Source organism: Oncorhynchus mykiss, chromosome 10 (assembly GCF_057628025.1).
Source record: "Oncorhynchus mykiss isolate SJ-2025 chromosome 10, ASM5762802v1, whole genome shotgun sequence".
Lineage (NCBI taxonomy): Eukaryota > Metazoa > Chordata > Actinopteri > Salmoniformes > Salmonidae > Oncorhynchus > Oncorhynchus mykiss.
This window is the reverse complement of record NC_143031.1, coordinates 46563176-46580800: the sequence shown is the minus strand read 5'-3', so window position 1 is coordinate 46580800 and position 17625 is coordinate 46563176. Positions and strand designations below refer to the sequence as shown.

At 43.8% G+C, this 17625-nt stretch overlaps 2 protein-coding genes across 2 annotated transcripts; both read left to right on the top strand.

The window, feature by feature from the left end:
* The first annotated feature begins 34 nt into the window (after positions 1-34).
* On the top strand, positions 35-2376 carry rbm11 (RNA binding motif protein 11). The gene is made up of 5 exons (XM_021618728.3): positions 35-263; positions 882-1044; positions 1291-1369; positions 1470-1566; positions 1711-2376. The coding sequence occupies exons 1-5, from the start codon at positions 171-173 to the stop codon at positions 2059-2061; spliced, it is 783 nt and encodes a 260-aa protein (XP_021474403.1). The 5' UTR covers positions 35-170; the 3' UTR covers positions 2062-2376.
* A 2249-nt stretch (positions 2377-4625) lies between these two features.
* Positions 4626-17082, top strand: tmprss15 (transmembrane serine protease 15). The gene is made up of 25 exons (XM_021618725.3): positions 4626-5953; positions 6159-6298; positions 6392-6459; positions 6577-6713; positions 8924-9007; positions 9133-9252; positions 9591-9699; positions 10373-10482; positions 10591-10728; positions 11020-11169; positions 11290-11395; positions 11499-11667; positions 11779-11920; positions 12146-12235; positions 12317-12442; positions 12578-12721; positions 12857-12967; positions 13086-13218; positions 13371-13466; positions 13744-13793; positions 13926-14163; positions 14427-14608; positions 15118-15213; positions 16082-16221; positions 16494-17082. Exons 1-25 carry the CDS (start codon positions 5833-5835, stop codon positions 16653-16655), a joined length of 3162 nt encoding a protein of 1053 aa, XP_021474400.3. The 5' UTR covers positions 4626-5832; the 3' UTR covers positions 16656-17082.
* Positions 17083-17625: the final 543 nt, after the last annotated feature.

Below are 17625 nucleotides of genomic sequence, written 5' to 3'. Positions count from 1 at the left end.
ATAAGCAGCAGCGTCCCCTAGTGTTACAAATTGTATACCTCAGATGTCGCAATGTACTGTTATTGGCATCCTTTTTACGGCAAACGCCGATCAATGTAATTTTGATCTAGCAGCAGGTTAGGGGTCTTCAGAGCTGGTGAAATTTAACTCAACAGGTTCCGAGGACCATTATGCAGATCCAAAAAGAGGCAGACAAAACTGTCTTTGTGGCTAATTTAGGCAGTTCAGCTAATGAGGAAATTATTTTCGAGCTATTTTTGCAGGTAGGCTCCTATTTTCCACAGGCTCAAAAACTTGACGAAATAAATGGCAATGGATGTGTGGGTGAAATGAAACCACTAGCGTTTACTCCAGCTGAGCTGTCTGCCTGTCTGGGTGTAATCATTAGTCCAAGCAGTTGCAACTAAAACGAGAGTTTCTATTCGACAAATTGAGGTATGTCATTCACCGTTTCGTTCTGTTTTCTTCCGTTTAAGAAACGATTGCAACAGAATTGGCATAATGAATACACCCCCTGGTGACAGTGGTTGCAACCCAACTAAGCAGGTCTGGCAGTTGGCTCTCTCTGTCGGTGGAAGTTAAGTTGTGTTTTCAATTTAAAATACATATTGGCCAAATTCGTTTCTCGTATGTTTCATGCGGTAGTGTCATTGGTTTGATTTCTATCAAGCCAAAGCACTTTTTACACTAAATGTGAAAAACATGCAGAGATGATAAGATTGAGAATCAGGATAAGGCCACATCCAGTAATGTTGGTGGCCACAGGTGAAATGCAACAAAAAGGAAGTTGCACAGCAATATAATGTCTTATCTGTAAAAAATAATTCATTATCTGTGTCTGGTGTTTCACTTTTACATCGTGCCTTGTTTCATACCACCAGGCTGGGCCACTGAAGAAGGTCACCATCGCCCGAGACCGCGAGGGTCGCCAAAGGTCATATGGGTTTGTGTATTACAAGCATGCTGAAGCTGTACCCTATGCCATTGCCTTGCTGAATGGCACTTGGCTCTTTGGCCGTCAAATCAGGCTGCAGTACGGCACCGGTAGGCCAGTGTTTTGTATCATCATTAAGAATTGTAGCTTTCAACTCACACATTTGGACTTATGAAGTTTGCAGAGCAGCAATTTAGCATCAGGACATTTCCAAAACCTATTCATTCATAATTTGCTCTGTACATGAAGCAGGTTGTGTTTTTAAAGTAACTGTTGTTTCAGATACTTAGGGATATTAGTGCCTTGTAGATAGGTAGGGTGGAGGTTTTTAGGCCCTCCCCCTTGCCCCCCTGTAGGTAGCTCCCACCAGGATGGGGGATCTGGACCTCAAGGCACAGAGGATGACCGTGATGACCCTTCACATGACACACCCAGGTGAATCGGGCCAGACCATGTCATATCCGAACATCTTCGTTTTGGCTAATGTTATGAACAGATTGTATCTAATGCTTGACCGTCTGTTTATTCTTCTTAGTATGAACGTAGGCCTCCCAGAGTCATCTGTGTTCCACTTCACAGGGCGTGCTGATGGCAGCGTCTCCTGCCAGGACAAGTTACACTGGAGCAACATGGTGAGGACTCCCTGGGAATTAGAGGGCGATATTTTCAACATTCAGTACTTTGAATGCATTCAGTTGTGCAACTGACTAGATATCCCCCTTTCCTTGTAAAACAAATTAGGTGCTTGACTAGCAGTTTTTTGTTGTGTGTTGTAGGTGCGTGGCTACCCTTCTGAGCAGTACCCTCTGAGTATCACCCCTCCCCAGCCTCACTACTATGTCCCCCCGTCACCCTTGTGTCCCCCTATTGCCCCCCTGCTGCCCTGGCCAATGCCAGGATATCCCCAATGGGCCCTTACACGACCCCCCTGTCCCAGCCAGGGTCAGGCCCTCCTGCTCCCCCTGCCTCCCAGCTCTACCCAGCCCAGCAAGCAGACAGCTCACCAAAGTGAAGGGCCTAAGAGGCAGACAGCTCAGCAAGGAGAAGTGGAGACTGCGAAGCTACGCAAACACAGACGAAGCAGGGAGAGCAGACTGCAGAGGCACAGGAACAGATGCAAAAAGTGAACACATACACTCAACTAAACTATTAGCATTGGTCATCAAGTTTAAACGTGTAGCATACGCTAATATACTAAGATGCCCACAAGCTGTGCGGTTGTGTGGATGGTCATTTTCTCAGCTTTACAAATGCACAAACACTGTACAACCATTAAAGACAGGCTGCTCTTAAATATAGCCCACAGTATTCCTTTGAATATTCCTGTACAAATATATGTATATATCTGTTTACGCAGTTTTGTTTCATATGCCTCTGACTGTTTTTCTGTTTCATCGTCTGCTGGTGTGTTTACACCAAATAAATTGCACATTTCCTAAAGGAACTTAAATGTTTGGCAATTTTGATTTATGAGTTCAAGTGATTTTTACCACAGATTATTGGAACGTGAGCAGCACTTCTAACTGTGTGACAGAATTAGGCATAACTGTCATCATTCTCATTGTCGCCACCATGAAATCGGGGAGGGGACTGTGGATCTGTCTCCGTCCGTTAGTACGTTGGTTACACGCAATATCTCAGACAGCACTTGCCCGATTGTGACTAAACTTGGGTGAATGATGTGTCTTGCCATAGAGATCTGGCATTTACAAAATTACACTGATTGGCCCAAGGCAGGAGCTATAGTAATTAACGGAAATGTGATAGTCACATGTGATCTCAACTGGGCCAAGGGGGGCTGCATTCGTGGGGGACGATGTTTACTGTTGCTTTGTTTTTAGTTGGATGTGTAGGTACAGTGGGGCAAAAAAAGTATTTAGTCAGCCACCAATTGTGCAAGTTCTCCCACCTAAAAAGATGAGAGGCCTGTAATTTTCATCATAGGTACACATCAACTATGACAGACAAAATGAGAAAAAAAATCCAGAAAATCACATTGTAGGATTTTTAATGAATTTATTTGCAAATTTGGGTGGAAAATAAGTATTTGGTCAATAACAAAAGTTTATCTCAATACTTTGTTATATACCATTTGTTGGCAATGACAGAGGTCAAACGTTTTCTGTAAGTCTTCACAAGGTTCACACACTGTTGCTGGTATTTTGGCCCATTCCTCCATGCAGATCTCCTCTAGAGCAGTGATGTTTTGGGGCTGTTGCTGGGCAACACAGACTTTCAACTCCCTCCAAATATTTTCTATGGGCTTGAGATCTGGAGACTGGCTAGGCCACTCCAGGACCTTGAAATGCTTCTTACGAAGCCACTCCCTCGTTGCCCGGGCGGTGTGTTTGGGATAATTGTCATGCTAAGACCCAGCCATCAGCCCTTGCTGATGGAAGGAGGTTTTCACTCAAAATCTCACGATACATGGCCCCATTCATTCTTTCCTTTACACGGATCAGTCGTCCTGGTCCCTTTGCAGAAAAACAGCCCCAAAGCATGATGTTTCCACCCCCATGCTTCACAGTAGGTATGGTGTTCTTTGGATGCAACTCAGCATTCTTTGTCCTCCAAACACGACGAGTTGAGTTTTTTACCAAAAAGTTATATTTTGGTTTCATCTGACCATATGACATTCTCCCAATCTTCTTCTGGATCATCCAAATGCTCTCTAGCAAACTTCGGACAGGCCTGGACATGTACTGGCTTAAGCAGGAGGACACGTCTGGCACTGCAGGATTTGAGTCCCTGGCGTTGTAGTGTGTTACTGATGGTAGGCTTTGTTACTTTGGTCCCAGCTCTCTGCAGGTCATTCACTAGGTCCCCCTGTGTGGTTCTGGGATTTTTGCTCACCGTTATTGTGATCATTTTGATCCCACAGGGTGAGATCTTGCGTGGAGCCCCAGATCGAGGGAGATTATCAGTGGTCTTGTATGTCTTCCATTTCCTAATAATTGCTCCCACAGTTGATTTCTTCAAACCAAGCTGCTTACCTATTGCAGATTCAGTCTTCTTAACAAGTTCAAACAGGTGCCATTAATACAGGTAACGAGTGGAGGACAGAGGAGCCTCTTAAATAATAAGTTACAGGTCTGTGAGAGCCAGAAATCTTGCTTGTTTGTAGGTGACCAAATACTTATTTTCCACCATATTTTGCAAATAAATTCATAAAAAATCCTACAATGTGATTTTCTGGATTTTTTTTCTCATTTTGTCTGTCATAGTTGAAGTGTACCTATGATGACAATTACAGGCCTCTCTCATCTTTTTAAGTGGGAGAACTTGCACAATTGGTGGCTGACTAAATACTTTTTTTGCCCCACTGTAGATTCAAGGATGATGGTCACTTCTAGTAGCAGAAACTATTCCTTTTGCTGACTCTGCATCATGTAGCTCATTTAGGGCTTAAACAAATCTGGTGTTGATACTTGCACACGATTATACTTTAATTCTATCTAAATATTCTATTTAGCTAGAATCACCTTTGATCTACTTAGATATAATTACCTTAGGTCTGATGTAATGTTTATGACGGAGGACTTCTGGTATAGTTCTCCTTCATTTTATTGCTTTGGTAATAAACAATGCTGTATGAACTCTGACAGCTTTAGTGAAAGCTGAATTTAGCGCATAGATTAAATAAGTAGCGAACTCTGACTTAGGCAATATCTGAGCCTTAGTCATTTACTATGAGGATGCATGTTGTCTGGTGTTCCAGAAGGAATTCCATGTCAGAGAGGGCGACAGAGTGAGGTTACTATCAGAGGGTACCTTCAGTGATAAGGTGGCATTAATAGCTCACTCACATATCAGTGTTCAAAGTCTACTTAAAAGACAGGAGTGGATTTATGTTTCAGCGATGGATATTATGTAGAATATAAACTATACCTTTCTTGTAGTGTGTATGTGTTTGATAGTTTGTGCGTGAACGTTGAGTGTACAAAATATTATGAAAACCTGCTCTGTCCACGACAGACTGACCAGGTGAATCCATCTACAGTATGATCCCTTATTGATGTCACTTGTTAAATCCACTTCAGTCAGTGTAGATGACGGGGAGGAGACAGGTTAAAGAAGGATTTTTAAGCCTTGAGACAATTGAGACATGGATTGTGTATGTGTGCCATTCAGAGGGTGAACAGGCAAGACAAAATATTTATGTGCCTTTGAACAGGGGTATGGTAGTAGGTGCCAGGCACACCGGTTTGTGTCAAGAACTGCAAGGCTGCATTGGAGTCAACATGGGCCAGCATCCCTGTGGAACGCATTCGACACCATGTAGAATCCATGCCCCAACGAATTGAGGCTGTTCCGAGGGCAAAAGGGGGTGGGTGCAACTCAATATTAGGAAAGGGTTCATAATGTCTGGTATACGCAGTGCACCCTACATGTGCGTGGAGTATCGTCCGTTTGGAAGTTGTATTCTGTTATTTCATTGTATCACATGCTGACCAAATGGTCCGATTGAGATGGGTTCAGAGTGAAGGGACTGTGCCAACCTCCATCCTTTAGACCAACTTACCTCTTTTGTCATTCTCAGTGCTCTTGTTATTAAGGACACTCATTAGTGATATCACCAGTGATGCAGCATAGATTGGCTAACACTTTGTTGTTCCAGTGACTGCACAATAAAAGGTTTACTGCTGCCCCTCACAGAGATAAAGGGCCAAGCTCTCATGAATAAGTAGCCCTTCAGAGAAATTCTCCTCGGCGGAGAGTCAAAGAAGCAGGCTGTAGATACAACAGAAAACGTAGGGCGTAGTTGGAGACTCACTCCGCAGTGCAGAATCCTATGATAGTTCATGACAGAGAAAGTGATTGAATCCCAGGGAATTCTGTGTGAGGTGTCAGCTGAAGGACAAGAAGACCGTGTGAGTGTGTGAGGACGTCAGGGAGCCATGTGGCGTGGGAAGCGACGTTGGTCGTCCACGGAGGTGCTGCTGAGTGTCCTGTGTCTGACCCTGCTGGCGGTGTGTGTCAGTCTCATCATCATCACCTGGCTCGCCATGCAGACTGACCGTAAGAAAAAACACTCCAGACTTTTGTTTTCTTTCCTCCCATTTCTGTCACTAAAACGGTCAGTATGTTTGTATAGAAATCAAATGTAATACTCTATGCTGTGCATAACTTACGGGTAAAACATATCTATTTGCCATAGTTTTGTTTTTGATCTGTTGGTCTTGTATGGAGTGTCAGTCACTGACAGTATGTGTGTTTGTCCCAGTGGACCAGTGTGGTCTTGGGGGGACTGAGTCTGTGTTCAGTGGAAGGCTGGTCATTACGGGGGGGGCTGTGTTTACTGAGAAGCTGAGAAACAGGAGCAGTCTGCAGTTCAAGTCCCTGGCCTTCGACACAGAGCATCTGGTATGCCGGGATACCATACACACATGTATCATTCTCCTGTCCACTCTCCTACACACTTTAGCCTTGTATTATAAATACTGTATTTTCTCACAGATATCTGACGCTTACAGCCGTGGCTCCCTCAATAATGACTTCAAGGCCTGTGAAGTTTTAGAATTCAGGTGAGAATTCAGGTGTATAATGATGTTTACAAATGACAACCTCATAGCATAGTTACATATACTGAAAGTGACAATGTCGTTATACCCTTTCTGACCATGAATCACCCCATATGACAGCAATGGCAGTGTGGTGGTGAACTTTGACCTGCAGTTTCGTCAGAGTGTGGAGGTGAAGGAGGCAGAGCAGCAGCTGGTGGCTGGGATTCAGAGCACTGGGGGCCTGGTGGTTAACCAAAATAGCATCCAGGTCAGAGGTATACAGTAAATATGGAAAGTATTTATACCCCTTTATTTTTTTTCCACATTTTGTTACGTTACAGCCTTATTCTAAAATGGATTAAATTGTTTTTTCCCCTCAACAATCTACACACAATACCCCATAATGACAAAGCCAAAATAGGTTTTTAGATTTTTTTTGCAAATGTAATAAATTACTGGAAGTTTATGAAGTGTGTAACTCTTTATTTTTTATAGTTTATTGCAACTGTATTAAAAACAACTGAAATATCCCATTTACATAAGTATTCACACACTTTACTCAGTACTTTGTTGAAGCACCTTGGGCAGCGATTACAGCCTCGAGTCATCTTGGGTATGACGCTACAAGCTTGGCACACTTGTATTTGGGGAGTTTCTTCCATTGTCTGCAGATCCTCTCAAGCTTTGTCAGGTTGGATGGGGAGTTTCACTGCACAGCTATTTTCAGTCCTCTCCAGAGATTTTCGATTGGTTTCAAGTCCGAGCTCTGGCTGGGCCACTCAAGGACATTCAGAGATTCAGAAGCCACTCCTGCATTGTCTTGGTTGTGTGCTTAGGGTTGTTGTCCTGTTGGAAGGTGAACTTTCACCCAACTTTGAGGTCCTCAGCGCTCTGGAGCAGTTATTCATGAAGGATCTCTCTGTACTTTCCACCGTTGATCTTTCCCTTGATCCTGGCTAGTCTTCCAGTGCCTGCCACTGATTAACATCCCCACAGCATGATTCTTCCACCACCATGCTTCACCGTAGGGATGGTGCCAGATTTCCTCCAGACGTGACGCTTGGCATTCTGGCCAAAGAGTTCAATCTTGGTGTAACGGCTGTTGGTGGAAGAAGGTGAGGACCAAAGCGCAGCGTGGTACGTGTTCATGTTATTTTATTGACACTGAACACTAAATAAAAAAATAACAAAGGGAATAACCAAAACAGTTCTGTCTGGTGCAGACACAAAAACAGAAAACAACTGCCCACAAAAACCCAGTGGGAAAAAGCTCCCTAAGTATGGTTCTCAATCAGAGACAACGATAGATAGCTGCCTCTGATTGAGAACCACACAGGCCAATCAACAAAGAAATACAAAACATAGAAAATGAACATAGAATGCCCACCCTAGTCACACCCTGGGCTAACCAAAATAGAGAATAAAAGCCTCTCTATGGCCAGGGTGTGACACTTGGTTTCATCAGACCAGAGAATATTGTTTCTAATGGTCTGAGAGTCTTTAGGTGCCTTTTGGCAAACACCAAGTGGGCTGTCATATACCTTTTACTGAGGAGTGGCTTCCGTATGGCCACTCTACCATAAAGGCCTGATTGGTGGAGTGCTGCGGAGAAGGTTTTCCTTCTGGAAGGTTCTCCCATCTCCACAGAGGAACTCTAGAGCTCTGTCAAAGTGACCATCGGGTTCTTGGTCACCTCCCTGACCAAGGCCCTTTTCCCTCGATTGCTCAGATTGGCCGGGAGGCCAGATCTATGAAGAGTCTTGGTGGTTCCAAACTTCTTCCATTTAAGAGTTATGGAGGCCACCGTGTTCTTGGGGACCTTCAATGCTGCAGAATTTATTTGGTCCCTTTCCCCAGATCTGTGCCTCGTCACAATCCTGTCTCGGAGCTCTATGGACAAGTCCTTCGACCTCATGGCTTGGCTTTTGCTCTGACATGCACTGTCAACAGTGGGACCTTATATAAACTTTCTAAATCATGCCCAATCAATTGAATTAACCACAGGTGGCCTCAAATAATCTCAAAGATGATCAATGGAAACAGGATGCATCTGAGCTCAAGTCTCATAGCAAAGGGTCTGAATACTTATGTAAATTTTGGTATTTCTGTCGTCTAGTTTTAATACATTTGCGAACATTTCTAAAAACCTGTTTTCACTTTGTCATTATGGGGTATTGTGTGTAGAATGATGAGGGAAATGTTTTATTTAATCCATTTTAGAATAAGGCTGTAAAGTAACAAAATGTGGGAAAAAATAAAGGGGTCTAAATACTTTCCAGATTTACTGTATACCTGTGACCTGGATGCTATTGTCAGAATACTTTCCGTATGCACTGTAGGTGTAAAACACACCTTATACATACCGATGCATGATCATAGTATTGGGAAGAAAATGGGATCTAGATCTATTACCACGTTACTCATCCAGAAGACTTGTCTGAAATGCAGCATTGAGAATTTGAACCTATATGATGTTTCTGTTTAGTGAAAGAGGACCTAACTACATACCAGCCGACCTCTTCAACCAAATGGACCACTACACCTCATCTTTCCACTACATCTTCTTCAGGTGAGAACGGAATCGATAGGAAACACTTACAGTAGATGAGTCGTACTGTAGTACTGTACCAGTACCATTTTAAAAAATGTTTGTACATTTCATTGATGATGGCGAATGATGATTAATGTCCACAGGGAAATGCCCACCTTATCATATGGCCTGTGGGGACGGCACTACATGTGTGGCCACCATGCAGTTTTGTGATGGAGTAGACAATTGTCCTGATGGCTCAGATGAAAACCATACTCTCTGTGGTGAGTGTTTGAGACTCAGTGTTTGCTGATTATGTAACCTCGTCCCTACACTCTTAGAGAAAAATAATTCCAAAAGGGTTCTTCGGCTGTCCCCATTAGGATAACCCTTTTAGGTTCCAGGTAGAACCCTTTTTGGGGTTCCATTTTGAACCCTCTAGGTGAGATCCGGCTGGTGGACGATTAATAACGAAGTGGATAAACATTGTTCTTGACTGTATAGATGGTACAGAGTAACAAGAATGTCATGCCAACTCCTAATGTGGGGTCTGGTAATGTGGTCATGAGTGCATTGGTAGCATAACAGACTTGAACTGTGTGGATATCTCATATATTCATAGCAACAAAGTGCGATGGCCAATTCCTTCTTCTTGGTCCTACGGGCTCCTTCCATTCTGAAAACTTCCCTCTCCCCTACAACAATGGCATGATTTGCCGCTGGGTCATACGGTAGTCCTGCTTCTCACACTAACTACACACTACTCACTTTCATATACTTTTACCTGACATACCAGTGCTACCTCTCTACTTTTTGTGCTACCTTAATTTAAAATACATATACATACACAGTACCAGTCAAAAGTTTGGACACATCTACTCATTCAAGGGTTTTTCTTTATTTTTACTATTTTCTACATTGTAGAATAATAGTGAAGACATCAAAACTATGAAATAACACATATGGAATCATGTCGTAACCCAAAAAAGTGTTACATATATATTTTATATTTGAGATTCTTCAAAGTAGCCACCCTTTTGCCTTCTTGATTTTTTCATGGGTGGCAGGGTAGCCTAGTGGTAAGAGCGTTGGACTAGTAACCGGAAGGTTCAAATCCCGAGCTGACAAGGTACAAATATGTCGTTCTGCCCCTGAACAGGCAGTTAACCCACTGTTCCTAGGACGTCCTAGACGCAGAGTAGCTGAACGGATGATCTTTGTATGTGTGGAGATGCACGGAGGAGGAGGAGGTGTGATGGTGTGGGGTTACTACATGTTATTTCATAGTTTTGATGTCTTCACTATTATTCTACAATGTAGCCAATAGTAAAAATAAAGAAAAATCCCTTGAATGAGTAGGTGTGTCCAAACTTTTGACTGGTACTGTACATTTGTTATTTTTAGAGTTCAGAAAGGACTGGCCATAAAGATGAATTTCCACTCATTCGACACAGAAGAAGAGATTGATACTCTCAGTCTATATGAGGGCACAGGACAGGGGAAAAATCTGACATGTAAGTATATAACACTCCTGAGCAAATATGTACTAATTTCTATTCAGCAAAATATCTATATAAACTACAGTAATAGCCCACCTACCACCCACTATGGCTGTGTTTCAGACCTGCTGTCAGGCCGTTCCCCAGGCATTGTGTGGCTGCTGTCTGACAAGGCCACTGTTGAGTTCTCTTCTGACGATTACAACAATTTCCAAGGATTTAATGCCACCTACTCAGCAGAAGACATCAGCAACCTCTCTAGTAAACTTAAAGCAGCGTATCCCAAACTCGGTCCTCGGGACCCTAAGGGGTGCACGTTTTGGTTCTTGCACTAACACTACACAGCTGATTCAAATGATCAAAGCTTGATAATTAGTTTATTATTTGAATCAGCTGTGTAGTCCCTTGGGGTCCCGAGGACCGAGTTTGGGAAACCCTGCCTAAAAGATTTCCTTTGAAGTTATCAGAACAAACTAGAAGGAAGATTGCAATATGATTTGGTTTTGGGTCTCTGTGAAATGGCCGTGACAGTGTTCCTCTCTGTCCTCTCAGATGAGGAGAGGCTGAGCTGCTCCTTTGAGGAGGGCCTGTGTTTCTGGAGGCAGGAGCCTGAGGATGAAGGGGACTGGATACGCACCAATACCCCCACATTCCCCCCTTTCACAGGCCCAAACTTTGACCATACATTTGGTAACCAATCAGGTGTGTCATTATGTGACAAGACATTACTTTACTTAGCTGAGACGTTATGATTTCATGTCGAAGCCACAATGCTGCAGTCTGTTTCTGTTCTGTGACTGTTGTTGTGTTCCGACGAAACAGGCTACTACATTGTCACACCGGGAAGCCCTGGCCAGTGGGAGAAGAACTTCAAGATCCGCAGCCTCCGATTAGCTCATTCAAAAGAACCAATGTGTCTGAAGTTCTGGTAAGTGACCCTCTCTCCCTCTATTCATGTACTGTCTGTGGATATCCATCTCTAAACACATAGCCTCTCACCAGATGTGTATTTATGCTGCTTGTTGCTCCAGGTACCACATGTATGGAGAGAATGTGCATCGGCTGAGGGTGTTGGTAGAGAGACGGTCAACTTCTTTGGTCAGAGAAGCTTCAGTCATTGTGGTCTTCCAGAAGGAGGGGAACTATGGAGATAACTGGAACTTTGGCCAGGTCACCCTGAACAGCACAGCTGATGCAACGGTCAGAGCGCTCTGAATCCCACACTGTGTAATTGCCACGTTGTTATACTTGGCTGTGCATGTTACGTCTTTCTATAAGGATCTGTCTCTTCGCTGCGATGTTCTTCTCCAGGTGGTTTTTGAGGCTCAGAAGAAGGGGGGTATGAAGAATGACATCGCCCTGGATGACATTAGTCTGACAAATGGTCCCTGTGGGGCGGACCCACCAGACCCAACAGTGGTTCCCACCCCTACAACACCACCTCCAATACCTCGTATGTTACTGTTAACCACATGGTCTTCACATGAAACACTTTGACACAGGCCGTCCATTCCGAACAGAACCACCCCATCATCATTAACCAGCACACTCATCCACTACCACTGAGTCACCAACTCGCCCTCTCTCACCTGACAATCACTGTTCTGTGTCCGTTAATGTCATGTGTCCTTGTTTTCCATGGTATCATCTAAAGCGTGTATTCCTTCCTCTTTCTCAGCTGACTGTGGAGGACCTTTTGACCTCTGGGAACCCAACTCTACATTCAGCTCCCCAAACTACCCACACTCCTATGGAAACAAGGCTTCTTGTACGAACTTTGTTTTTTGTTTTTAAAAAAAATCTAATTGGTTGAAATGTGGTGTTCATACATCTGTTTATCCTGGGAAAGGTTTGTGGACTCTTCATGCCAGGGAAGGATGGAACATCCTGCTTCACTTCCTGGATTTTGACGTTGAGTCGACCTATGACATGGTGGAGGTGCGGGATGGGGCGGGGCCACAGTCTGAACTGCTGGGTGAGTCTCTGACCCTCCTCTTACTGTGACGTCCTTCCTACACGAGCCTCTGTCATGTTACCATGACACTGTTAGTTGTTATTGAATATGCAGATGAGGTTTACTGTGGTGAATTGATGAGTGTTTTTTTGTCAGGTGTCTTCACTGGTACTGATGCTACCTTTCCAGATGTGATCTCCACAGCCAATCAGATCACAGTGATATTCTTTACGGACAGTACAGGGTACGGCAGAGGGTTCTGTGCCAACTTCACATCTGGATTAGCACTGGGCATGCCAAGTAAGATTTTATATTAAGTAACCAATTCAACATTCTGAAGTCCAAAATGAGTAGTTCTGAATGAACCTTACCTGATGTACTCGTTGTTCTTCAATAGCCAAGTAACCAAACTGCCTTTGTCATTTCAAATTCCAGAGCCTTGTGTCACTGGGCAATATCGGTGTCAGTCTGGAGAATGTATCTCCAATGTCAGTGTGTGTAACGGCCAACCAGACTGCGCTGACTCCTCAGACGAAGCTGACTGTGGTGAGTAAAACAAATGAAGCTGTGACCCTGTTCACACTCATACAGCAATTCATGCCAGTAAAAGTCACGTGGGCCAAAAGACTGGTAAAGTGGTTCTCCGTGATTCTATGCGTTTTAGTGCATCAGGTATCAGTGGACAGTACGAGTGTCAGACATCTGCAGCTCCAGGTCCAGACCACTAGGTACACAACCTGTGGTCAACACTGGAACTCTCAGCTCTCCCACTTCATGTGTCGTTACCTGGGCTACAGGTGAGACCTCTGCTGTGTGTGAGTGTGAGTGTGTGTGTGTGTGTGTGTGTGTGTGTGTGTGTGTGTGTGTGTGTGTGTGTGTGTGTGTGTGAGAAACAGTCATTCTTTGTATGTTTGACAGAGTGAAGTCACTGTGTTAACATGTACTCTAGATCAGGAAGTGCCCTCCTCATACCGTCCACAGAGAAAGACTCTCCCTTCACCACCGTGAGTGTGGCAGCCAACGGTAACCTGGACCTGACCCCCAGGTACACTACATTCAACAAACGGCTTTAATTTACGTTTTTTTTTTAAATAAGTAATTTAGCAGGCGCTCTTATCCAGAGCTACTTACAGGAGCAATTAAGTGCCTTGCTCAAGGGCACATCGACCGATTTTTCACTTAGTCGGCTCGGGAATTGAGGAAATCCAACCTTTCGGTTACTGACCCAACCCTCTTAACCGCTAGGCTACCTGCCTCTAATAATTCAACTTTGATTCAACAGTCATACCAGCATCCAACTTGTTTGTTTCTATTTCCCATAGTGAAAAATGTACGGGTGAAAAGGTTATATCTTTGGAATGTGACAACCAACGTGAGTATGAAAAGCATAAAGCATCAACATAGTAACATGATACATACTGTAAGTACTCATTCACATATAGACATTGACACGTTTTGACAACTGAACAAAATACACTCAAAAACACTATACTGTGCATTTTAGCGTGTGGCGTCCGTATGGTCTCCCAGAAGATGGATCGAAGTGGGTCCACTGAACTAAGGAGGGAGGAGAAAGGAGAGGAGTCGGAGGAGAGTGGAACTGTCAGAGTGGTGGGAGGGACAGACTCTCGTAAGGGGGCGTGGCCATGGATGGTGTCCCTGTACTTTAGGGGCCGCCATGTGTGTGGAGCTACTCTGATTGACAACGAGTGGTTGGTCACCGCTGCACACTGCGTTTATGGGTGAGGAATCCTCCTCTGCGTTTATACTGTTTGTTTATGCTCTCGTATTCACCTTTACTTTGTGTACACTGTAAATATACACTGTGTATACACCTGAGCCTCACCTTTCTCTGCACACAACATGTCACATGTTTCTGTGCATTTACCCTCAACTGAGTTTGACCTATTTGAGTACAGAGTAGCTCTACCATTGTTTTTCTGGTCCATACATTTGGAGTTTCACAGCCCATGTCTATGTTGACGGCTGTCTTTTTATCCTGCAGGAAAAATATTCACCTTTCCAACTGGGAGGCAGTTTTAGGCCTTCACTCCCAGGACAGTGTAGATGTTCTCCCATCACAGACCCGAAAGGTTGACCACATCATCATGAACAAACACTACAACAGAAGGACCAAGGATGCTGACATCGCAATGATGCACCTTCAAACAAACGTCAACTTCACAGGTGTGCAATCAAACACCCCTCTGCTCTACATAGCCTGAGAGTTTGACCTTATGTCAGATTGGCACTGAGCACAAGGGGCCATGTCATGTTGTGTTCATATAAAGTGGATTATCAAGTAGATGTACCTCACATATTCACACAGATCCACACACACAGGATTTAATATACACACAGATCCACACACACAGGACTTAATATACACACAGATCCACACACACAGGATTTAATATTCACATAGATCCACACACACACGATTTAATCTTCACAAAGATTCACACACACAGGATTTAATATTCACATAGATCCACACACACAGGATTTAATATACACACAGATCCACACACACAGGATTTAATATTCACATAGATCCACACACACACGATTTAATCTTCACACAGATCCACACACACAGGATTTAATATTCACATAGATCCACACACACACGATTTAATCTTCACACAGATCCACACAAACAGGATATCATATTGACACAGGTCCTTCTTTTACAGATAACATTCAACCCATCTGTCTGCCAGGAAGTGGCCAGCAGTTTGAGGCTGGGATGAAGTGTTTCATTACAGGCTGGGGAGCAGAAGTAGAGCAAGGTTAGGACTCTGGTGTCACTCAATCAAATCAAATCAAATTGTATTTGTCACATACACGTGTTTAGCAGATGTTATTGCAGGTGTAGCGAAATGCTTGTGTTTCTAGCTCCAACAGTGCAGTAATATCTAACAAGTAATGTGTAAAAATACACTCAATCTAAAGTAAAGGAATGGAATTAAGAATATATAAATATTTGGACGAGCAATGTCAGAGTGGCATAGAGTAAGATACAGTAGAATAGGACAGAATACAGTATATACATATGAGATGTAATGGAAAATATGTGAACATTATTATTAAAGTGACTAGTGTTCCAATTATTAAAGTGGCCAGTGATTTCAAGTCAATGTCTAGGACAGCAGCCTCTAATATGCTAGGGATGGCTATTTAACAGTATGATGGCCTTGAGATAGAAGCTGTTTTTTAGTCTCTTGGTCCCAGCTTTGATGCACCTGTACTGACCTCGCCTTCTGGATGATAGCGGGATGAACAGGCAGTGGCTCGGGTGGTTGTTGTCCTTGATGATCTTTTTGGCCTTCCTGTGACATCGGGTGCTGTAGGTGTCCTGGGGGGCAGGTAGTTTGCCCCGATGATGCGTTGGGCAGACGGAACCACCCTCTGGAGATCGCTCCGGTTGCGGGTGGTGCAGTTGCCGTACCAGGCGGTGATACAGCCCGACAGGATGCTCTCAATTGTAAAAGTTTGTGAGGGTTTTAGGTATCAAGCCAAACTTCTTCAGCCTCCTGAGTTAGTTCACGATGTCATTAACAGGTTACTCTGAGGATGTGGTTGATGAAAAGCGCTATACACTTGAAATTGATCATTATAATTGATATATGTGCCTGTAAATGTTGATATTCCCTCCAGGCACATCAGCTAATGTGCTGCAGCAGGCTGTGCTGCCCCTGGTGAGCCGCTCTGAGTGTCAGAAGCTGCTACCTGAGTACAACATTACAGCAAGGATGGTGTGTGCCGGCTACTCTGAGGGGGGAGTGGACTCCTGCCAGGTACATGGATTTCAATGGTCATAACCCTCTGTGGGCAGAACACGCTACATGTCTGTGAAAGAACTGCACCAGGAAAACTTTAAGATAGTATACTGTCCCAACGCAGCAAAATATGGTATACTGCCCCCAAGGCAGCACTGGATAGTAAAGTTTGGGTATTTGTGTATTGTACAGTACAATGCCAGCTGTACACAATGCCATCCACAGTTAGTAGTATCCATGTACAGTGTGTGAGAATTATGTCCAATGACTGTGTCTTCCTGTTGTTTTAGGGGGACTCTGGAGGTCCTCTCATGTGTGAGGAGGATGGCCACTGGGTGCAGGTTGGCGTGATTTCTTTTGGTGTGGGGTGTGGCCGCCCCCAGCGCCCTGGTGTGTACGCCCTGGTCTCCCAGTTCACTGACTGGGTCGTCCAGACCAGACGGCTCTCCTGACACTGGGGACACTGGGATTGCAGGCTCCAGGGAAACAGAATATTCAGTCCTGAATTAGGATCATATGCAGTCTTGGTTACTAAATCAATCAATGCGTTTGAATAAGTACAATGGTGTAACACAGCTTTACAGGGATATTCAAAATATGTACAAATAATTGTTTGCATTTCTATGCTATCTTATACTTATAAAAATCAGTTGTTGTACCTACAACACAAATGAGACTTCCCATGGCTGGTCCTGAAGAAGAAATTAAATGTTGTGAAATTATGACACAAGATGGCAGTATCTTGCGTATTAAGCTTTGGAGATGATATGGTTTTTTTCACACCACAATGCCTTGTGAATTACAGTGATATTGTATGCATTTGATCTTAACACTAGAGACAAACCTTCTTACTGTCAATAAATGTTTGCATATTTCCTATTCCTTTTCAAGTCATTGAATGGTAAAAGTTGGAGCTGAATAGTTAGAATGCTCATGTACCGTATACACTGAGTGTATCAAACATTATAAACACCTAATATTGAGTTGCACCCACACTTTTGCCCTCAGAACAGCCTCAGTTCGTTGGGGCTTGGACTCTACAAGGTGTCGAAAGTGTTCCACAGGGATGCTGGGCCATGTTGACTACAATGCTTCCCACAGTTGTGTCAAGTTATCTGGAGGTCCTTTGTGCGGTGGACCATTCTTGATACACACGGGAAACTGTTGAGCATGAAACACCCAGCAGCATTGCAGTTCTTGACACAAATCTGCCTGGCACCTACTACCATACCCCGTTCATAGCCACTTAAATCTTTTGTCTTTCCCATTCACCCTCTGAATGGCACACATACACAATCCATGTCTCAAGGCTTAGAAATCCTTCTTTAACCTGTCTCCTCCCTTTCATCTACACCGACTGAAGTGGATTTAACAAGAGACATCAATAAGGGATCATAGCTTTCAGCTGAATTCACCTGTTCA